Source organism: Glycine max, chromosome 13, assembly GCF_000004515.6.
Source record: "Glycine max cultivar Williams 82 chromosome 13, Glycine_max_v4.0, whole genome shotgun sequence".
In the NCBI taxonomy this organism is placed as follows: Eukaryota; Viridiplantae; Streptophyta; class Magnoliopsida; order Fabales; family Fabaceae; genus Glycine; species Glycine max.
In genome coordinates this window covers 41,426,009-41,447,872 of record NC_038249.2, presented here as the reverse complement: position 1 = coordinate 41,447,872, position 21,864 = coordinate 41,426,009, and the positions used below count along the sequence as shown (strand labels likewise).

Below are 21,864 nucleotides of genomic sequence, written 5' to 3'. Positions count from 1 at the left end.
AAGGAAGCAATAAATAACCTCCCAATTTTATTATTATTATTATTTCCCAGAAATCACTCTCTTCTTCTGCACTTGGACAAACCCTAAAAGCCCATTCAGCTGTGGTTACTGTTTTCTCTAGAAAGAGAAGCTGCTGGAAATGTACAAGAACCAGCTTCAAGAGCTGGCCCAGCGGAGCTGCTTCAACCTGCCTTCCTACACGTGTATTCGGGAAGGTCCCGATCACGCGCCAAGGTTCAAGGCCACCGTCAACTTTAACGGCGAGATCTTCGAGACCCCTCACTACTGCTCCACTCTCCGTCAGGCCGAACACTCCGCCGCCGAAGCCGCTCTCAATTCCCTCTCCCACCGTGGCCCCTCCCATTCCCTCGCCGCTAAGATCCTCGTGAGTCATTGCCGCTTCTACTTCTAGGGTTTCTTTTTTTCTTCCCCCCCAAATTCATGTTTGGCGCACTCTTTGCTAACATGCGCCTTCTCATGAACTTATTAATCTCTTTTACTGCTTGACTGATGCTAATGTCTTACTTTTTTATATTTATGCGCAAATGTTGCTGGTAGTTATAGAACTTTGATCTTACCTATCAACCTAAGATTATAAGCTAAAATTTGCAGTTAACATATATAAATAATCATCCGGAAGTCGAACTTGTTTCTAAAATTAGAAGTGAACTTTATAGCTTGTGAAAAGTTCACTTGCTGTAAACTTTTGTAGTGCTTTTTTTAATATCTATTTGTCGATATGAAAGAAAAATGTGTAATGTTTGAACCACACCGCATTGCATGGTATTATGTCTTGATTGTACCTTTAGTAGCTTTTTGTGCACATGCTTATCGTGCTCTCAATTTTTTTAGGATGAGACTGGAGTGTACAAGAACCTTCTACAGGAAATTGCGCAAAGGGTAGGAGCTCCATTGCCTCATTACACAACGTACAGGTCAGGCTTAGGACATTTACCTGTTTTTACCGGGATAGTAGAACTGGCTGGAATCACGTTCACTGGTGAACCTGCCAAGAATAAGAAACAAGCTGAGAAAAATGCAGCTATGGCAGCTTGGTCCGCTTTAAAACAATGTAAGTGGCTGCCAAACTTTGGGCTGGAAAGTTAATTGTTTTTCCTTAGGAATGTATGACTTCATGTCAATTTGTTCTATCAGCATAGCATTATATGTGTCGTAGATCACAAAATGGGACAATGGAAATACCCAACCCAAGCTTGTTTCCCTTATTTTGTCACTCTTATAACGCACATGGTAAATGAACCTGGCTGATAAATTTATCTTATGGTTAAGTGGTGGTGTTAGGCTTTGCTATTCTTAGCCGGTCCCAAGCCCGGATAAAAGGAGAGGGTTGTGTTAAGCTTTCGACAGCCAACGTAAAACTTTGTCGAATCTCTATGACATGGATCAATTAGTTGATCCATGTAGCCGACCCCACCTAGTGGGATAAGGCGTTGTTGTTGTTGTTGTTAAGTGGTGGTGTTCTAACCACTAACAATCGACACCAAAAATTCATGTGCTACTGTAATTTATTTGTGACATGGGAAGATACTAACTAGCCTTTTTAGATGCCTTTTACTCGTCTATTTTAGTTCCAAGATAATTTGCTTTAGAAGATATTATGTGCCAGATAATTTACGCCTGTCTTTTTACAATTAAACCACTTTTCATCTCCTGTGTATTGGAGTCTGATTTAGGATTCCTGTGTAAATGGCTGAATATGAATGGACAATAATTTTCTTACCAGTGGCAAAAGAGACTGCAAGCTCCTCAACTGAACCAGAGAACAATGACGAAGTGGAACAGATTACAATAGCGCGGGCTTTACTGAACTACCGTTTGAAGGAAAAGATGACTATGTCTAATCCAAATGCTCCCCTTCCATTTCATGAAAGGTTTCAGATTCAAAATCCAAGGCCAATCAGTTCTCAACCGCCCCCAGCCACTTCATCAAAGATCCTTCCCCTAATTTGCCAGAAGACAGCACCTCGAAGTAAGCCTTCATTGGCAACAACAACAACAAATGAAAGTCCTGGAAGCAGGCATCCACAGGCAGCAGTGGCAGTGACCAGTGACAATTCCAACCTGCCACAACAATCTTGTTCTCTAGAATGCCGAGCGACCCGTCCCCTGAAGTTTCCTGCAGCAGGAGCAGCACCTTATGTTCCCATTCGACAAATGAGACCATCTTGCCAACGGATTGCACCTCCGGTGACTATAAGGACAGTTGTACCTGCATTTGCTGCACCACCTGCCTCGGTGCCCCATCCTGTTATACGGGCTCCTCCAGTACGAGTTGCTCCTCCAGTCACTATTCGACAAGCTGTTCCATTATATGCTGCTCCCAAACAACAAAAAGATCTACCAACTGCTAATGCCTCGGGCCAGCAAGACAAACTGCCCGTTAAAATTCAGGAGATGGACAAGGTTGAGAACATTACACCAGAATCAAACTATGCGTAGTTTGGAGCATCTGAGAAATTGAAATTTACTGGAGTTGGTCTAATCCATGGGAACGCTGTCATGTTTTTGTACTTGATCCTATAATCAGTGATGATCCCTTCCTTTTTCCTGTTAAATGTGACAGTTGGCGCAGGTTGATTAGCATCAGCAGTTCAATATCTGTGAAATTCAAGAGCAGTTTGTCTTTAGATTTACTCATGTTTTTACTTTATTCAAAATCTTCTCATACCTTGTCAGCAAGTCTGCGAGCTTGATCATTGCTCGCATTTTCAATGTTTCAGTACTGCTTCACTCTGGAGTGCGAAATTGTTGTTTTTCAACATGGTTGGTAATAGTTATTTCAGAATTCAGAAGACAAAGATTACACATATCTCACAAACCGGGTAATAGTAAGTGGTTTTTTAAAAAATAAAAAATAAATTGAATTATTTACATATTTTTTTCACTATTTGTTTGATCATCTTAAATTTGAAAATATCTCTGGCAAAGAACAAGAAAACACTGTCCCGCGCTATTTCTGTTATAAGCCTTAATTTTGGAACGGACTACACATGACTTAAGTGTTCCATGATTGTTTGTTATCTACATATCTTGACCTGTTATTGTTAATTTAAAAGATTTCTTTAAGTGAAGAAATTATTTCTTATGGTTTCTTTTTCATTTTTCATTGGAGTAAATTTATGTGATAAGAAGAGTTTTTTAAAAATAAGATTTGTATCTTCTACAAGAAATTATAAAAAAAATGTTTCTTAACAATAAAAAATAATATTTATTTGACACATAATAATATCATAATTAAATTATAATTAAGTAAAAATTAAAAAAATATAAAAAATGAATTTTTTTGAAGTTTTTTACCATGAGAGTAAAATTATATATGAAATTTTTATAATGATATAACATTACAAGGACTAAAAAAATACTATGAGAATTATAAAAAATAACTTAAGAAATCCTCATTCAAGATACTCTTAGAGTTATATGTGTAGAAATATAGAATTAAATCCTTGTGCAGATTGACTACAATTAAATGGAACAGTATTTGGTGAAGTAAGTAACTCATTGGTCAGTATAATACGTAAACTATATACCTGATCACACTTGAACTATTTTATACATAATTACATACCCACATTTATTTTTTTAATTTATTTTATTATTTTTTCTCTATTTGGCCGTGATTTTAGTTGAGATTTTATGTTCTTCCTTTTTACCCAGTTATCCTTGTCAAGTTCTATTCAACTAATTAAAACATGCACTCTTAAAAGTAGTTCCAAGTGTGAGGCTGCATTAAATCAAAAGAAACAACTTCTCCACATGTGAGGTCATTTTCATGCTATTGTAGAATTACAAACCTAAAGACTTTCTTGTTTAAGATGAGATGAAAAACTATTCAAATACCTTTTTTACTATGCAGATCACCGGGATACAACAATTCTCAGATTCTATATTTAAAGAAGCAGAGCCTCAGACTGATAATCTGGAACCTATACTGTGTCAGAGACTTAAATGGACTGCATAAAGACTTACTGAGGGCTTGTTTAAATTGGACGAAATTTTAAGCTGAATCACTTTTCTTCCCAAGTTAATAATTATATCGAGACAAATCATCTTTTATATAACCATAACGATAAGAAAGTGCAATATTTCTCATGATTTGAGTCCAAAGATACCCAGAACATAGGCAGCGCTTGTTTCACAAAATTTTGATGGAGTGCTGTTAATATCAACATGAGAATATATATTTTTATGTTTGTTAGAAGATAATAAACAAATATTTTTATGCTTTTTTTTTAATTTTATTCTCATTAAAGGAGATAGGAATGTGGATTCCTGTGTGATAAAAATCCTATTTATTGGGTCTTCAAACTTATCACGCTTCATGTTTAGTTGTCTCCAAAAGTCTTTTTTTTTTACCAACGTTTCACTCCAAATAGAGTTGGAAGTATTTATCCAATGGAAATATTAAGTAAAAGTACTTTTAAATAGTTTTATTCAAACAAATTTCATTTTACTAACATACTTTTGAACACAAAATATAAAAACATAAATCGCATTATAGTAAACTCATTTTCTTTTATCAAAATTGATTTATCAACATACTTTCAATTTAAGATTATGTTTACAAACTTTAATCCAAATATACACTGAGTTTTACAACTTATTTTCTTAAAAAAATTAAGAGTCTAGAAGATGTCACATTCAATCAACCCTTATTCTATAGACAAATTTACTTTTATTATTTCTGATATTTTTAGTTAAATTATAAATATTTAATTCTAATTGGAGCAAAACAAATTAAAATTTTATATAATTAAAAAGTTGAAAATTTTTATTGTTTTTTTACACTCGAATTATGTTTTATTATTTCACTAGCTTATCTCTTCTCTTTTCAGTTTCGTGCAAAAGGCCTAAACTTAAATATAAACGGTGGATGGCCTACTAAGTCCAAGCCAATAAAAAAAAAAAGTAACAGCATGGCATGAAAATGGGCTTGGCCCGTATGTGTGGTAGCCTAGTAGGTGGCTTGGTCCCAAATTTGATTCAGTAGGGATGACAAGAAGAAAAAATTCAAAAAAAGAAGAAGAAATAAAATAACATAAGAAAAACGTTGGTAATTGAAAAAAAGGTGCTGGGTGCCTTGGTGAGGTATCATAGACTTATAGTACTTGAATTTGTGCTTGAAAAAAATATTTATATTCGGCCTCATATTCGTTCAAATAGCAATTTTAATATTCATATCGGTACTGTATTCGTTGGTACTTATATATACCTGTTACCCCACTTTATTTAAATTTAAAATAAAATAAATAAAACGACTTACGCGGGTGGCATTTTGGAATTTAATTTTTTTAGCTTTATTGAAATAAAAACTCTTCTTACCTTTTCTCCCCTTTTTTCTCTTATGCTCTTTTTGAATGAAATTGTAGTTTCAAAGCTTTTTCATTCACAATGGAGATTTTACTTTTAGTAAACCAAACTTAATATTATTCGGAATAATAATTTATTAATTTTTTCGGCTAAGTTTGAGTTTAAATGAAAATAGACATCTTCCTCAAATAATTTTGAACTTGATTTAGGAATAGACCAACATTTAAATTCAAAAATGAAAAATCATTTTGATTTGGAAATAAATAAAAATAAAAGTATAAAAAAGATTTCTATTGTTTTGAATTTGATTTATTATGATTAGATAGCAAAACGTTAAAAAGATTTTCCTTATTCTGAATTTTATTTCTTAAGATTAGGTAAAAAAGATTTTCCTTTTTAATTTAATCTGATTTCTTACTATTAGATAAAAAAATATCTTGATTTTCCATTTGAATAATATCAGACATTTAATCTTAAAAGATATATAAAAAAAAAATCTTTCCTTTTTCTTGAATTAGGTTTCTCCCTACCGAGAAAAAATATCTATCATTGTTTGATCTTAAGATTAGGAAAAAAAACAAAAAAAATAAAAGTTAAGAAAATTTTTCTTCCATTATTTTGATTTGGGTTGGACGGCACTTATAAAATCCACTGTATTCGTGGCATGTAACGAGGATCAACACCTTATCTAACGAGGTCTTTTCTTCCAACCGTAGATGCTGTTGCAACCTGCGTTCTCTCCAAAAGCGTGCATGATCTCCATCAATCTCTCCAAAGAATCCGCCTTAGATGTTACATTAAATAATGTTATCATATTGCAACCTGTAATCCTACAACTTTCTACCAATTGGATACCATTATCACTGCTGTGCAACACAGACTTGAACACCTTGATCTCTCTCTACCTTATATAAACTTACCCTCTGTCGTACTTAGCTGCAAAACTCTCGTGGTGTTTAAATTGATGCACTCACGTTTGAAAGCTTTTTCCCCTGTTAATATTCCTTTGCTTAAATTCCTGTGTTTGTGTCATGTTACTTTCACAGAATATAGACTTCTCGCTGAGCTTCTTTCTGGGTGTCTTAATCTTGAGGACCTGGAAGTCACTAATATATACATTCTTAGCCATGAAATTGAAGCAAAGTTAAAAATTTGTCCAAATTAGTCAGTTTCTATGGATAAAAATATAATTCCATTGGAAGTTGTTTACAATATTCAGTTCCTGAGCATAGAACTGGTACTGACTACTTGTTTTGCTTGTTCTTTCTTTCTATTTTGAATGAAGATGAGAATTTATGATATTTTGTTGTTGGGATGTACCTCTTACATACGGATTTCAACGAAGTCGAAATCATTGAAGAATTGATTCCCGAATTTTACAATTTAACCAGCAATGAATTCGGCTATTTGGAACATACTAATGACTGGCTAGAGGTGTTGAAAGTGATCAAGCATTGTCCAAAACTTCAAAATCTTGCCATTAATCAGGTTTGCTCGAGCTTAATACCTTCAAGAATGATTCATTTCTTATGTTGACTAATTTTACGTCATATATATTGTTAACAGGTTGAATCCCGTCCTGACGCTGATAGGAGAGAGTGGCAATATCCATTATATGTTCCTAAATGCATCCCTTCACACCTTAAAACATGCCGTATTAATAATTATGGTGGCCATGAAACTGAGTTTGAATTTGCAAGATATATCATGTAAAATGCAAGACTATTACAGGACATGACAATCTGCATTTATTTCAAGACAAATGAACGGGAAAAGCATTAAATGATAAAATGTTATCCTTGTGCACAAGGTTTTCTTCAATTTGTAAACTTACGGTTAATTGTTTAGATGATAATGATATTTGGGTAGTTAGTTGCGTTATGTGATTCGTGTGAAGAGGCTGCCGTGGAATTTTAGGGGCAACCATACGATTTTCATTGATGGATTGCTTTGGGATGTTCATAACTGGTTTTTCAACCATGCTTCTGGGTATGCTGTGTTCATGTTCAGGACCAGGAGTGGCTTGGATAGCAGATTGTGGTTGCAGGAGAAGATTGCTCAGAAAGATAAAGATAGAGTTGAATTGTCCTTGTTGATCTATGCCTGTAAGAACAGGAGAATAAAGTTAAGAATCTTGCGAATGAATAGAAACCATATTATTCTACCTTGTCCTCTACAATTTTGTTTGTAGTTGTTCACTATAACGTTGTTCCTTACAATCTTGCGAATAAAGTTTTTTTCAAACTTCTTTCTGTTCATTTGCCAGTGTTTTATAAAAAATGCTATGTTACTAGTACTCCACCCGTAAATGCATAATTTAGCACTTTCATAATAAATGCATTGTCTCATAATTTAGCACCTTCTTAATATGGTAAATGAAGGAAATTTCTTTGTTTGAATTTGGTTAAAGGGACATGTTGGAATTTTTTTTTATAGAATACCATGTAGTACAAAAGCAGCTAAATTTATTAATTACATATTGACTGATTTTTTTTTTTGTATAGGATAACATGTTATCGATATAAAATATGACATAATAAATGTTTTGTCTCATAATTTAGCACCAAAACAATACGATAACATGTGGAGGAATTCCTGTATGGTTGAAGTACATTCCTGCATAAGCTTCAGAATGGATAATGGGTCTTTCAAGGTTGGACTTACAATTCCATTGACATGGTCTCTTCTATTGACTCAAGTCTGGAATAATCTGACATTGTCGGTTTTCATTCTTAGGCGGCGATGCAAGGTTTCACGCATAAAATTTTCCAGATGATGAAGAACGAGAAGTTGTTTCAATCTCATGGTGGTCCAATCAATCTCTCTTAGGTATGCAATTCCTTTCATTGTATGGCATAATTGAAGAAATACTAAAAAAAAGGAACAAGAAGATGATCTGGAATTCACGGGCTTTCATACCAATGGAATCACTACTAGAAGAGAAAGTCTCGATCTTTATTTGTTTTTCCTCTACCTCTCGTGTTTTATAGATTGAGAATGAGTACGGACCAGAGAGTAGAGGAGCTGCTGGCCGTGCATACGTAAACTGGGCTTCAACTGCAAGTATGGCTGTTGGGTTGGGTACAGGAATGCCATGGGTGATGTGCAAGGAAAATGATGCCCCACATCTTGAGGTGTGTCCTCTCATTCTCTTGTCTCATTTCATTCATTATATTTTTATTGAGGGTTGAATATGATCTGTCCAAATTCTCCATTAATTACCGCGATGATTTCTATTTGATTCTCATCATGTACATGGTCCATCATAAACACAATTGGTCATGTGGATTCTTTTGTATCTAAGTCAGAATATATGTTCACCTGCATTAGGTGAGGAGGAGGGACCTGTTATGCTTATATGTTTGGTCGTCAAAGTGGTGACAATATTATTGTGACTTGAGAGATTTTCTACTCTATGAGAAGCAAGAAGGAGAGGAAAGGATGGATGACGATCAAAATTGACTTTGAGAAAGCTTATGAGGATTTAGTCCGTGATACCTTGCATGATGTGGGCATTCCAGAGAATATTTGGGTCCATGAAAGTTTTATGGAATGCCAAGGCTTTGGAAGATTTTACTCCCTCTAGAGGTATTGGCTAGGGAAATCCGTTCTCCTTATTTCTTTGTCATGTTTTTCAAATAATTAATCTAACTGTGTGCCGGTGGAAACCTATTTCTTTGAGTAAACATAACTCTCCCATTTCTTATTTGGCGTTTGCAAATACTCTTCTAATTAATTAAATGTTTCAGTGGCTGAACCCGAAAAAGCTGCTTTTGGAGGAACAATTGTGCATTTAGCCAGTGAAACACAATTTTTCAGACTGCACTGAAACATTCAGTTGTCATTTTTGTGTTGTGCATCATAATCAAAGGAGATATAAGTTTCCATTATAGACAAAATGACATACCTGCATGTAAAACTGAGATGCAAAATTTTCATTAACAATACATACATAAAATTAATAAAATGAGAAGGTCAACGAGAAAATTGTTTTATACCTCACATTTAAGAATATCATTCCATGGATTGCCAAAAAACTACTGTTGATAGGCCACCTACTCCTGAACATACAGTCCGACCCCAATTTTTAGCTAGTTCTATTACTTTGTAAACCACATTCTGCAACATAAGAAAAAAAAAAGACAAAACTCCTCGTTAATTGACAAGCATGCATACATTAGGAAAGAAGTGTAAATCTAAATACATACCTCCCCTCTATTCACAGTGTATGGGGGTTGAAACTTAGTCCTGTTTACTCATCAACTTTCTGTCTTTTAGGATGAGGAGAACTCTTAAAGTTCTTTATTTCAAGTTTTAACATTTCCAATTCACTTATAGCATCTCCCTCTGGATTGCTCCCTTTTCACATAATATACAACTTCAGGTCGAAATTGTTTTTCCTTCACCTTTGCAATTAAGGAGTAAGTATTTTTTGGGCCTCCGAAAATGTCTCTTACAACTTGAAAGTCTGCAGTTCCCTTTGGGCCGGGTGGAAACAATGGAGCCCAGGGACACTTATCACAGCATGGATAGCAGCTGTTGTTACAGGCCCCACACTTTCCTAAGCACAAAGATATATTAAAAAATATAACTAAATAGAGTCTGATCAAATAGCATGTTTTCAATTGAAGCTACTATGGAGGGAAAGTGAACATCTTTCAAACTTGACGAATTCTATGGTGGAAAATAAACTTCTTTCCCAACCACCATCGCAGTCACCCCCAAAACCCTTTAACAATAATAATGGAATCACCATCTTTTTAACCGTAACAGCAATCCCTCCATCACAAACAACAACATAAAACTAGATCCACCATGAACAAAAACTCACCTCGTTTACATTTGCAACCCCACAACCAAACAATTAAAGAAGAAAAATGTAGAAGAGGAAAAAATCGTATAACGAAATCCCTCTTCTCGTTCTTCTTCTTCTTTTTTTTTTACTCCTTTTGGTCCCATCTAATCTCTCACTCACGCACAAATCCATTTTCTTGCGGCAGAGGTGCGACGGAGGTGGTGAGGGAGGAGGCGCATAACCCCAATCACATAAATAAACCAACAATCAACCTAAAAAACAAATCAACACCAAAACAGTGATTGAGTTCTCATCGTTAAACTCTTCCTTGGTTTCATTATTTTTTATTTCTGGGAACGATTGATCGGTTTTAACTGTTGAGCGTCGCAACGCGTGCAAGGGTTAGGGAAAGGTTTCTGGTTCGAGACAGAGGGAAAGGGGTTAACTTTGTGGGGTTTGGTTTTGGGGAGGAAAGTGTGGCTGTGGTGGCTAAGGCAGAGATGGAGTGAGGTGCGGTGTGGCCGTGGTAGTGAGGTGGTCTGCGGCGGAAAAGAAGGGAGAAGAAGAAGAAGTGAGAGAGAGAAAACAAATGTTATGTCTGAAAAGACGGAAAAAAAAAAAAGAACATATTGATCATTGATATAAAACTACTCAGATCCGACGGTTGAAATTCAACTTTCGTATTGTGAGAAAGATCTTTCCTTTCCCACACTAGAATTCTTCTTGTTTATATCCATAGAATCTAGTCTAAGGCTAGCTGAAATATAAATTCCTTTTATGCATCTTGGCCATTTTCATTATTAAACACATTAATATTACTGATTGAATATTTTAAAATTTTTTTTACATATAAGAATAGAAGATAAGGATATGACTTTTCAACAACTCACATATCATATTCAAATCCAATTAATTGAGTTTTTTTTTTGTTTTTTTATAGGAATCAAATATATTATGAAAGAATTTACAATATCTTATTCAATCAACTAAGATTATATTTAATCATAAAATTAGTTGAAAAATTAATGGAAAGTTAAAAATTAAATGATAGCTAAAAGTTTTTAAATTATCTTATTAAATTATAAATATTAAATAAAATTAAGTAATTGAAAAATATAAAATGAGATGTTATTTTAAGGATAAAAAAATAAAATATAAAAAAATTAGAAGTTAGCATTCTAAAAAATACTTAAAAAAATTTACTTATCAAATCATAAAACTTACTTTTTAATTAGTAAAAAAAATTAAAAGTTTAGTGAAATAACTTGTCGAATATCGAATATAGTGTAAGTTACTTTCTGGACTAACAAACCAATTGAGTTTGGTAATATTTATTTTGTTTAATACATTAATTCATTAATTATTTGCTTACATATTTAACTAATTAATTCTCAACCAAACAATACTATACACATTGACTTCATTAATTAAAATAATTAAACAAAAAGGTCGCAGATTTTGAGCATATAGTCGCCCTTAAAATGAAAGGGTGAAAGATATACGATAACTTTCGATATTTAAGTTTAAGGGTAGATATGTTTTCAATTTCTCCACAATAATTTAAGACAGTATATATATGAAGAACAGTGTATTTTAACGGGATGAATTTATTTAGGATTTTAAAAGATATTTTTATTAAAAAATTTAAGATATTTAATTAAGATTTTTAAATAATAGAAATAAATTATGTGATATTTAATTAAGATTATTATAATTTTTTAAAAATTTAATAAAGTTTATTGGTATTCAATTAAATTTTTTAAAAACTTTAAAAAAGTTTTCTATTATTTAAAAGTATAAATTTTGATAAATTTTTTCTTACGATAAAATTTTAAAAGATTTTTTATGAGAAAAATCACATTAAACAATCTCATTTAAACTTTTAAGATTTTATTGGATTTTTTTTTAATAAACATTGATATTTTTTCTTTATTCTTTTGATCAATGATTAATATGTCCTCAACATATGATATGAGAGATTTCTCAATTCTTTGAATTTGAAGAATATTTTAATGCTTATAAGTATAAATGAATGTAAATATACATGAATATGAAAAATATATAATTTTAATGATCATGAGAAGTTGATTCATACATAAATGAATAAATATATAAATAAGATTTAAAATTTAGACATAATTTTTGTTTGATGAAATCGTTATTACTTACAAGTATTCATATTAAGTATTCATATTAGTAACACATTATGATATGTAATTTTTATACAATTAATATAATTGGTAATTGAACGAGAATAAATTTATTATACCTATAAATATGTCAAGGGGATTGATTTGTTACATAATATGTTTTAAATTTTTTATATAATATAAATTTTATTTAAATCGGTGAATAAAATTTATGAATATGTATTAATAATTTTAAATATTTTTTTAAAATTTATGAAATTTTTTAAAATCTTAAAAATTCATGATGTCTTTTTAAATCTTATGAATTCATATTATGTAAATTGATTGATATATGAATTATAAAATTTTAATTATAAAAGTCTTTTAAAAAATCTAAAAAATCATTATATTCTTATAAATTTTTTTAAAATATGCATAGTTCTTTTTATGACAAAATAATTTTTAAAATTGTAATCTAATGTAGCTCCTAATTTGAATGGTAGTCTTAATATCCACGATTGAATGCACGGAGACATAACGCTGATCCCATATTTTACAATTGAAATTCAAATGTATGAGTTGACGGAGAAGCGAGAATGTGACAGTGACGAGATATATATGGCCATGGCATGTAACATCATGAGATGTACATCCATGTATGTAGTATATTCATTCATATTTCATATACCTAGGCATGTCAAATACTATGTAACAAAAAAGAAAAAGCCATGTCCAATACTATATTGTATAAGTTTAAAAATTAAAATAATAATAAAAAATTAGTAAGCATTATGAAGCGTGGGATAGGTGGTGTGTGTGGGTGGCAATTCCGTAGTTCTATGGTTTGTACTTTAGCGCTAGCGATTATTTTGGGGCATTCTCTTTCTCTCTCTTTGCTTTCTCGTATCGATCTTCACGGCGTGGTTGCTTTTCGATCTCTCCTCCACAACATTAGGGTTTAGACCTAGATCCGGCCACCTTCATGTTTTGGAAGCTCGCATCCCTTTCTGCTTCCTCCCCCGTGAGTTTTCACTTCCATCGCGCCAATTCTGCTGCATTTAAACCAAGCTTCAATTCTTCTCTCTCTCCCTCCATAATTCAAGCATCACTTAGTTTCATTCGAATGCCATTTATTTACCGTTGCTTTCCCTTTTTAATTACCAATTGATTAATTAATTCATTTCTAACTAACCATGTTACTGATTAATTCCGTTTCCTGGATCGACCTTCTCTGTTCCGAGTTTCCGCTCTTATATACAGTAACTCATAAGCGAACCTGTTGCTTATTTTTATTTTTTCAATCTGCTGTTTGTTTTTATTGAATCTACTTTAGCGGTTCACTTTGTTAGGAGGATCTCAATTAGAGACAGTTGATGTGTTTTAGCAAGTTAGTTAATATATTTTTCCCCTATAATTACCTCTTTGTATTGCCTTTTCAGCTACGGGTATTTTGAATTTGAAGGTTAGGAATTAGGATGTTAATACGTGCTTGCTAATCATTGAAAAACAGTTGAGTTGAGCTTTAGTTAAAGCAAACTCAATTTAGTGGGAATTTGTGAAGAAGAGAGCACAGGATTCATCTGGAAAATTTTCCTTACTTTTCTCGATAGATTTGCATTCAAAGTTACTATCAGTTTGTGACAAGTTGCTTTACTTTCAAGACTACAGTGTTTCTTTTTACAATTATATATAAGGATGCATGCTTACAGTGGAATTTTATGATTGAATGCCCTGTAATTGATGGCTGGAAGTTTTAAGAGGACAACTGAATTGGTAACCAAAGTCTCAAGTAGCTTAAAGCTTGCGTAGCTTATTTTCTTGCTTCCTCTCCGTGGTCCTTTGTAATAGTTGGTATGAAGTGCTTTTATATGTCGATGGTGTTATGCAGGTGGAGGCAATATTAGACAAGGAGAATTTCACTTTGGAAGAGCTTCTGGACGAAGAGGAAGTGATCCAAGAATGCAAGGCCTTAAACAGTCGTCTTATCAACTTGTGTGTGTCTGTTTAATTTGAAGCAATTCAGTTTTCATTCTCCTAACAAATCTCAGAGTTTTATGTGTTTTTTATTTTTGTATTGTCCAATTTCTATTTTTGGTGATAATTTTGAGTAAATTAAATACAAGCACAGGCTGGATATACAATTATATAACTATTCAACAAAAAGATAATTGACAATTTGCTACTTTTTTCCCCTTTTAGTTTGAGAGATCAAGTCCAGGTTGAGCAATTGTTACGGTACATTATTGAAGAACCACCAGAAGATGCTGAAAATAAACGGGCCTTCAAGTATGCAGCTGTTACTTAAAATTTGCTCCAAATGAACTTTTTTTATTATTTTTCAACTTTCTTGTAACCATCTGATTGTTTGTCTGTAATTAAGGTTTCCATTCATTGCCTGCGAGATTTTTACATGTGAAATTGATGTCATTTTGAAGACCTTGGTTGATGATGAAGAGGTTTATACTGCATCCTGTTTGTGAACCTTTTTTTTAGCTTCAAGTTGTACACCTTTATTGATTTCCCCTTTGCATTCTTTTAATTTCAGCTGATGAACTTATTATTCTCTTTTTTGGAGCCTAATCGCTCACATAGTACCTTGTTGGCTGGCTACTTTAGCAAGGTATATATAAAATTGGAAATTTAGTTTGCATGACCTTTTTGTCAATGTGGCCTATCTGACTTGCTTGATGCTGGTTTCTATGCCATTTTACAGGTTGTTGTTTGCCTAATGATTCGAAAGACAGTGCCACTTATGAATTATGTTCAAGTAAGTAAAACAATTGGCTTTTCTAGTAGAGTAGTAGATTGCTTATTCAATCTGATATTTACAATATATTGGAGAACAAAGCTTGATTTACTTTTAATCCCTTATTCCCTTTTATTCATGGAACCAAACCTTTATATTAAACAGTTTTTAGTCTTTACAATGATTGGTGTGCATGTTGCATAGTCTCTTTGTGAAATCCTTCATTCATGATTCAGCATAATTTCTGCAGGCCCATCAAAATGTTTTTCGCCAACTGGTTGATTTGATAGGAATTACATCCATTATGGAGGTAAACTTTTACCATTTCAGTAGTTATTATGACAATTCTGAGATCTTGCTGATGTATCAAAATGGATTCTGAGATAAGTTCTTTGACAGGTTTTGGTTCGATTGGTAGGCGCTGATGACCACATGTATCACAATTTTATAGATGTGATGCAATGGTTGGCTGAGAGCAACCTGCTTGAGATGATTGTTGATAAATTGAGTCCATCTGTAAGTGAAGCATCTATTCAGGTTTATGTTCCTTTAGCCTGCATTTTCCTGTTTGCTAAGTGATGCTTATGCACTTAGCTTCATGCCTTCCAGACAGACATGTTAAATGAGATTGAATGTAGCTACATTCTTTGAGTTGGAAATTTTCTATTCTACAAGCTTGACATTGGCCATGCTAATGATTGCTAGTGGTGTTGTGTTTGCCCCCCAAAATTTGTTTTCTGGGACATAAAAGATGTAATTGATTAAAAAGCTCCATTTAGTTGCAAATTATCACCTTGCATTTTGTTGCAAATTATCTGACAACTTTTTGTTGCTTATTATCTGACACTTTTATGTTTAAATTTATAGGCTCTTTATCACCTTGCATTTTGTTGCAAATCATCTGACAACTTTTTCTCCCCTATTTAAACCAGAGTCCTCCTGAAGTTCATGCCAACGCGGCTGAAACATTGTGCACAATAACTCGAAATCCCTCATCTTCTCTAGCAATTAAACTTTCAAGCCCAAGGTCTGTATTCTATGTTTTTGTGTTCTTCTCTAATATGTAACTCTGAAATAATTGTTATGTATATTTTATATATGCAGTTTTGTTGCCAAAATTTTGAATTATGCACTGGAAGATTCACAATCGAAGTCTAGCCTTGTGAACTCAATTTCAGTGTGTGTTTCTTTATTGGATCCCAAAAGATCTGCTATATCATCTCCCCTTTTTCATTCATTTCGAAGTCAACACATGTATGAGCCACCAATTCCTGTAAACCCAGACACTATTGGTGCTATGCTACCTAAACTAAGTAAGTCCAAATTCATGTGTTTTTAGCTCAATGTTATTCTTGTCATCATCATGGTTTTCGATTGAGTTATATTGTTATTCTGAATGTTGTGAAATACAATACAATTATTTGAAAAGATTAAATGTTTTTTATTTTTGAAGTTAGTTGTATGACTATTTTGATTTAATTATAATAAAATTTGTAAAAAAAATACCAAGTAGGTGATTCCAAGTCCCATGTTTACAGTAGGTGTACAGAGGTGAAAAGAGCCCTTGAGAAAGGGTAAAATGTATTTAGTATACTGTGGTTTTATATCATTGCCATAATGCTTTGGATTTTAGAGGTTTGAGACATTACCATTTAACTTTTCTCTGTCCTGGTAAATAAAGTTCAATTGTGAGTTATGTTTTTGTTAATAATATTAGGGTAATCCGGAGTTTGCCTATTTAAAAGGGATGACTACTAGAAATAAAATTGCTGGAGGTCTACCAATAAATAAAACTGGTTGTAATGTGCTTGTGCTTTAATTTCATTTTTATGGACATGTAAATATTAGACTTTATTTATGTTATTGCTTCCACTATATTTTTTCCTGCATCTCTTTCTCTTCCCAATTCTTTGTAGTCATCAATAAATATCAAAGTACTATTGGTTAAGATGGTGTGCACTTCAGTTCTTTCAAGGTTTTTTAGGTTGTGATGGTTGGTAGTTATGTGTCATATGATTATGAATGTTTCACAATTGAAGGTTTAAAGAATGTTGTGACTATGTTTTGTTTGGTAGATACAAATCTGTCAAATTTTGTTGAAGTATCCATATCACATCATCCTTAAGATTTTTTTTCTTGTCTGCAGGTGAATTGCATATGCTTTTGAATGTATCATCTGATGAAAAAGTATTACCTACAACATATGGAGAATTGAGACCTCCACTCGGGAAGCATCGTTTAAAGGTTAGTTGTTATGGCCATCCTCCCCACCAATTCTAGGGGAGTTGCTATGGTACCCATACCTAGGGTGAATTGTTAAACATTTTGTTGGCTGTTGATATTATCATAAATGTTTGCAAATTTGTTATATATAATCAGCAAGTAATGAATGATTGACAATGTAACTTGAAAAAAAAAGTTGGATACTTTAAGGTGTTTGACAATGAATGTTTGCATTTTCATTTTCTGTTTTTATTTCTTGTTTTCATTTTCTGAAAACTGTTTTCATTTTCAAAAGATTTAGAATTTTGAAAACATGTTTGGTTTGACTTCTGGTTTTCTGCTTTTAAGAAATAAAAACATTGAAAATGCATTTTCAAAAGGAAATGCATTTTTAGATTTGCTTAAAATTACATTCCTTGCCACCGCGTTTTCATTTGACCCAAAATGAGGTTGAAAACGAGATTTTATTGTTTTCAGTTTTTGGTTCGTTTGAGAAAATATTTTCACTGAAAATGTTTTCAAAAATCCAACCAAACGCATTTCCATCACCATTTTCTATTTCTAGTGAAAATGAAAACAGAAAACAGCCAAACCAAACACCCCCTTAGTTATGTCCTAAACTAGGTTGCAGTCTGGCTAGTAGAGGTTGAATTCTTGTTCCAAAAATATCTTTGCTGTCTATTTTGAAACTATTTTATGCAATTGTTCTATTCTTATGCAAGGTATTGCTAATGCGAACTTTGATTATCTTTTATTTTTCTGACCTGTCTGCAATTTATTTCAGATTGTTGAGTTCATTGCTGTCCTTCTGAAAACTGGAAATGAAGTGGCAGAAAATGAAATGGTCAATTCAGGAACCATTCAACGAGTCATTGACCTCTTCTTTGAGTAAGCAACTATTAATTTTCTTTTATGTAGATGTTCAGCAAAACCTTAACATTTTTTTTTATCTGTGTGGATATAGCATTATTGCTTATCTTTAATGCTAACTTTTTTTAAAACTAGTCTGAGTATGCTCTGCTAATACAGGTATCCATATAATAACTCCTTACACCATCATGTAGAAAGTATCATATTATCTTGTTTGGAGAGCAAAACTGATGCCATTGTTGAACATCTTCTTCGAGAGTGTGATTTAATTGGAAGATTTCTCCAAGCAGACAAACGTTCTATTCTCTCTTCTGACATAAATCTGGTAAATGGATGCTTTAAACTGATATATTGGATGTTTTGTCTTGGTCACAACTGTATATCGGTATGATCAAGTCATCATGTTTTTTCTTCAATGTTTTATTGAATTAGAAGGGGAAAAAACATACATAAACGTAGTGATAGGACCTATATGAAGTGAATATTAGATAATCTCTACACTGCTATCAAGTCTATTAGAATTGCTTTATTAAATTGTTTTATCTTGCAGCCAACAGTAACTGCTGCTGGAAAACAGGCACCACGGGCAGGAAACATTGGGCATATTACTCGAATTGTTAACAAACTTGTTCACCTGGCACATAATCGAAACCTCATACTGACATGTCTTCAGGTTTGCTGTGTATATCATAATATTTCTAGCATCAGAAGAGGTTCATGGTTTTTACAGTAATTTTTACCGTTTATATAAATTTATGAAGATCTGTGAATTATGCCTTAAATTGTTATCTTGAGATAATGAAGCTGAACTTACATGTTGAAGTTGCGTTGACTGTTGAGATAAGAAACTTTTCTCTGAATACTTCAACCTTGTGTGTTTAACATCTGCAGGAAAATAGTGAGTGGAATGAATGGCAAGCTTTAGTTCTTCAGGAGCGTAATGTAGTTGAGAATGTTCACCGTTGGGCTTGTGGGTAAGCTGTTAACTGAATCTAAATACTTGCAAGAGTTTTATTGGGAGGATAGATTCTTCCCAACATAAAGTCTGTTAGTGGGGTTGATTTGGTTGTGGTAATATGATTGCAAGGTGACAAGACCACGTTACGTGGCAGTCTTCTGACCACAAGTGATGTTATCTTGATTAATAAGGGCTTGGAGCATACTCATTAGTATACCTAAATGGCTTCTCTTCAATAGTCAAAAATCAAAATAGTAAATCATAACACTACAATTACACCCAATTGTGTCTTTTATGTTTCTGTTATATGTTTACTTTGTTATGTTGGGGGCTCTTTCCCATTTTGATTTATCTGTTTATTTTTCCTTTTCTTGTGTACAGACGTCCGACTGCTTTACAAGATAGGATGAGGGATAGTGATGATGATGACCTTCATGACAGGGACTATGATGTTGCAGCTCTAGCAAATAATTTGAGCCAGGCTTTTAGATATAAAATTTATGGGAATGAGGATAATGAGGAGGTTTGTAGTTGTTGGCTCCTCTTCCTCTCTGTGCATGCATACTTGCTCATTTCTGTTTGTGTATTTTTAAGTCCTTTCCCTTTATATGTTTTGATTGTCTTGGTTGCAGGAACGTGGCAACCTTGATCGAGATGATGAGGTAGTAGTTTTGTTTACTCTTGGTAACTGTTGTAATTTAATGTGATTTATGTCTTGTCCATCAACCAAAATATCTAGTAATATTTTACTTTCTTAACTAATAGCAACTTTGTCTGTTGTATGATCTGCAGGATGTCTACTTTGATGATGACTCTGCTCAAGTAGTCATATCATCCCTCAGACTCAGTGACGATCAAGGGAGGTGAGTCTATTTATTGTTACATGGCTGGTAATTTTGTTTGGATGAATCTGTCATGTGGGTTAATCAAACAGCATGACTTATTTTTAAATCAAAGTTTTGTGTGTTAGAGTGTATGCAGAGATAATGAGATAATCTGTGTATTTGACAAATAAAATAAGTGATATAACTACTAGTATTCTATGATCGACATATATCTTTCCAGGTTATCCTGTACTCCTGTATGTTTCATCTTCCACCACGTGGTATCCATTCTTTCCTTGACTCTTTTAGGTACTTCTCAAGATGACAATGGAGTACTGCAGGTTTTGTAGGATCTAGTTGCAGATTAGGAAGAGAAATATCCTTCAAAAGCAACTACAGAAGAATAAGATATGCACTAGATATTTAAGAAACAGCATACTCTATCAGCCTTCTTTACTTTGTGAATTGCTTATAAGGGGATTTCTTCATTTTCACTAGATCCTCATCCTTCCCCTCCCCCCGGACTGTTGGGACTGCTGTTATTGATTTAAAAATAGAATGAGTTTTCATTTCTTTAACCCCGAAGATATTTTGGTTTTGATTTCAGTTTTCTGCCTCATGGTGTTGCACTGTCACTATGCCTCCTTATTCAAATCTTCCATTATATACACAAATAGTGTGATAGAAGTAGAGATAGCACAGGGACCTAAGTGATTAACGTCCCCATTGGACATCTATGTTTTTGCTTTCTTGTTGAATATAGAAAAGTAGAAAATATTCAAAAAGCTTCATTTGTCCTCCTATTTCTGTTGTCTGGATGATATTGGAATTTTATGGAAGTCCATCAGGGTTTCTGTATTTAATTAATCACTATAATGTCAAATAAGATTTTTTTTTGTCTTTTGCAGTAGTCTGTTTACAAACTCCAACTGGTTTGCATTCCAAGATGACAGAATTGGTGGTGCAACTGGGGGAACATCATCGGAGATGATGGATGCGATAAACTTGAATGGTGCTGCAAATGGTGGCAACAGTAGTGATGATGAGGTAGTGGTTGGAGAGGATGAAGAATTGGATGAAAGCAAAAATAATCTGAATGGTACATCTAGCTCAAGCACAAACTTAAATGGGATAACTGGTAGTGATTCCATGAATGGAGACACCTTGAACTTTGAAAGCAAAAAGGCAAGCGCTTCACATGATATGGGATTCTTCAGGTTTGAGGCATCGGACAATGAAGAGTTGTTTGGGGACAGGCCTTTGCCTGACTGGGTGGGATGGGGTGAACCTTCAGACATGCAAGATGCCGGGTCAAGCAAGAATCCATTTATAGATCATGATGATTCTTCTGGTAGCAACCTTTCTACTACCAAACCTCAAATAGGTAGCCCTAATCCTAGTCCTCCTTCGAATGGGGAATCTGTTCCTTCAAACAGGTCGCCAACTAAAGATTCGATTGATGGGGGTGTTGATTTGAATCAAAGAGCAGTAGCAGTACCATCACTCTTTGAAGAAGATGTTGAATTTGTAGGTGTAGAATTAGAAGGTACTGAGAAGGCTATGGAACAGGCTCTGAAAGAAGGGATAGTTGGGGAGGCAGGACCATTGAAAAGAAACATGGTCTCTAAAGTGCCAGAAAAGGAAAGTACTGACGAGGGTGGTCCTGGAATAAAGGAATTCAATGATGCAAATTACTGGAGGGTTGACCAGGAGGTTGCTGTTCTAGAGTGACGGATAGTAACTCTTGCTTGTTTGTATCAAAAGTTAGACCAACACCAGTGGACCCTATTCTTGGTTCGCAGGAGCGACTGCAGCACATTAATGTACAGTATATTTTTGTTTCAATTATGCCTTCTTTCTGTTGTTCACGCTTATTAGACATTTGCGTATTAGAGATTAAGCTTGTTTTTAATTCTAAGTTTTGCCCCTTCCTGTAAGTGATTTATGGGTTTTCCCACATTTATGGAATTTAGTCTGCTTTTAATTTT

At 33.5% G+C, this 21,864-nt stretch overlaps 2 protein-coding genes and 2 long non-coding RNA genes across 6 annotated transcripts; 3 read left to right on the top strand and 1 right to left on the bottom strand.

The window, feature by feature from the left end:
* The first annotated feature begins 76 nt into the window (after positions 1-76).
* LOC100814005 (double-stranded RNA-binding protein 2-like) lies at positions 77-2,769 on the top strand. Its single transcript, NM_001358364.1, has 3 exons — positions 77-385; positions 853-1,072; positions 1,745-2,769. The coding sequence occupies exons 1-3, from the start codon at positions 140-142 to the stop codon at positions 2,458-2,460; spliced, it is 1,182 nt and encodes a 393-aa protein (NP_001345293.1). The 5' UTR covers positions 77-139; the 3' UTR covers positions 2,461-2,769.
* A 3,233-nt stretch (positions 2,770-6,002) lies between these two features.
* LOC102659915 (uncharacterized) lies at positions 6,003-9,037 on the top strand. Its single transcript, XR_001384287.2, has 5 exons — positions 6,003-6,819; positions 6,898-7,984; positions 8,068-8,160; positions 8,322-8,465; positions 8,662-9,037. It is a non-coding gene; the product is annotated as an uncharacterized lncRNA (long non-coding RNA).
* LOC112998751 (uncharacterized) lies at positions 7,617-10,908 on the bottom strand. 2 transcript variants are annotated; one of them, XR_005888022.1, is made up of 4 exons: positions 10,163-10,908; positions 9,540-9,892; positions 9,330-9,450; positions 7,617-9,250 (listed from the first exon to the last, which is right to left on the bottom strand). It is a non-coding gene; the product is annotated as an uncharacterized lncRNA (long non-coding RNA). The 2 variants fall into 2 exon arrangements; XR_003263808.2 differs by having other exon boundaries at positions 9,540-10,908.
* A 2,160-nt stretch (positions 10,909-13,068) lies between these two features.
* LOC100802276 (serine/threonine-protein phosphatase 6 regulatory subunit 3-B) lies at positions 13,069-21,864 on the top strand. 2 transcript variants are annotated; one of them, XM_006594915.4, is made up of 19 exons: positions 13,069-13,276; positions 14,144-14,247; positions 14,455-14,541; positions 14,636-14,711; positions 14,801-14,875; positions 14,969-15,022; positions 15,252-15,311; positions 15,401-15,517; positions 15,934-16,028; positions 16,106-16,314; positions 17,148-17,245; positions 18,009-18,112; positions 18,254-18,419; positions 18,645-18,767; positions 18,986-19,068; positions 19,434-19,575; positions 19,685-19,714; positions 19,845-19,915; positions 20,788-21,864. In XM_006594915.4, exons 1-19 carry the CDS (start codon positions 13,238-13,240, stop codon positions 21,605-21,607), a joined length of 2,553 nt encoding a protein of 850 aa, XP_006594978.1. In that variant the 5' UTR covers positions 13,069-13,237; the 3' UTR covers positions 21,608-21,864. The 2 variants fall into 2 exon arrangements, with proteins under 2 accessions (XP_006594978.1, XP_003543458.1); XM_003543410.5 differs by having other exon boundaries at positions 13,070-13,276; positions 20,785-21,864.

What these genes read in the sequence shown, in the direction of transcription:
- LOC100814005 (NM_001358364.1), top strand. Translation starts at nt 140, where the DNA reads ATGTACAAGAACCAGCTTCAAGAGCTGGCCCAGCGGAGCTGCTTCAAC. An exon ending in CCCTCGCCGCTAAGATCCTC is followed by an intron (nt 386 to 852) that starts GTGAGTCATTGC and finishes CAATTTTTTTAG; the next exon opens with GATGAGACTGGAGTGTACAA. An exon ending in TTGGTCCGCTTTAAAACAAT is followed by an intron (nt 1,073 to 1,744) that starts GTAAGTGGCTGC and finishes TTTTCTTACCAG; the next exon opens with TGGCAAAAGAGACTGCAAGC.
- LOC100802276 (XM_003543410.5), top strand. Translation starts at nt 13,238, where the DNA reads ATGTTTTGGAAGCTCGCATCCCTTTCTGCTTCCTCCCCC. An exon ending in TGGCTGGCTACTTTAGCAAG is followed by an intron (nt 14,876 to 14,968) that starts GTATATATAAAA and finishes GCCATTTTACAG; the next exon opens with GTTGTTGTTTGCCTAATGAT. An exon ending in GTTCACCGTTGGGCTTGTGG is followed by an intron (nt 19,069 to 19,433) that starts GTAAGCTGTTAA and finishes TCTTGTGTACAG; the next exon opens with ACGTCCGACTGCTTTACAAG.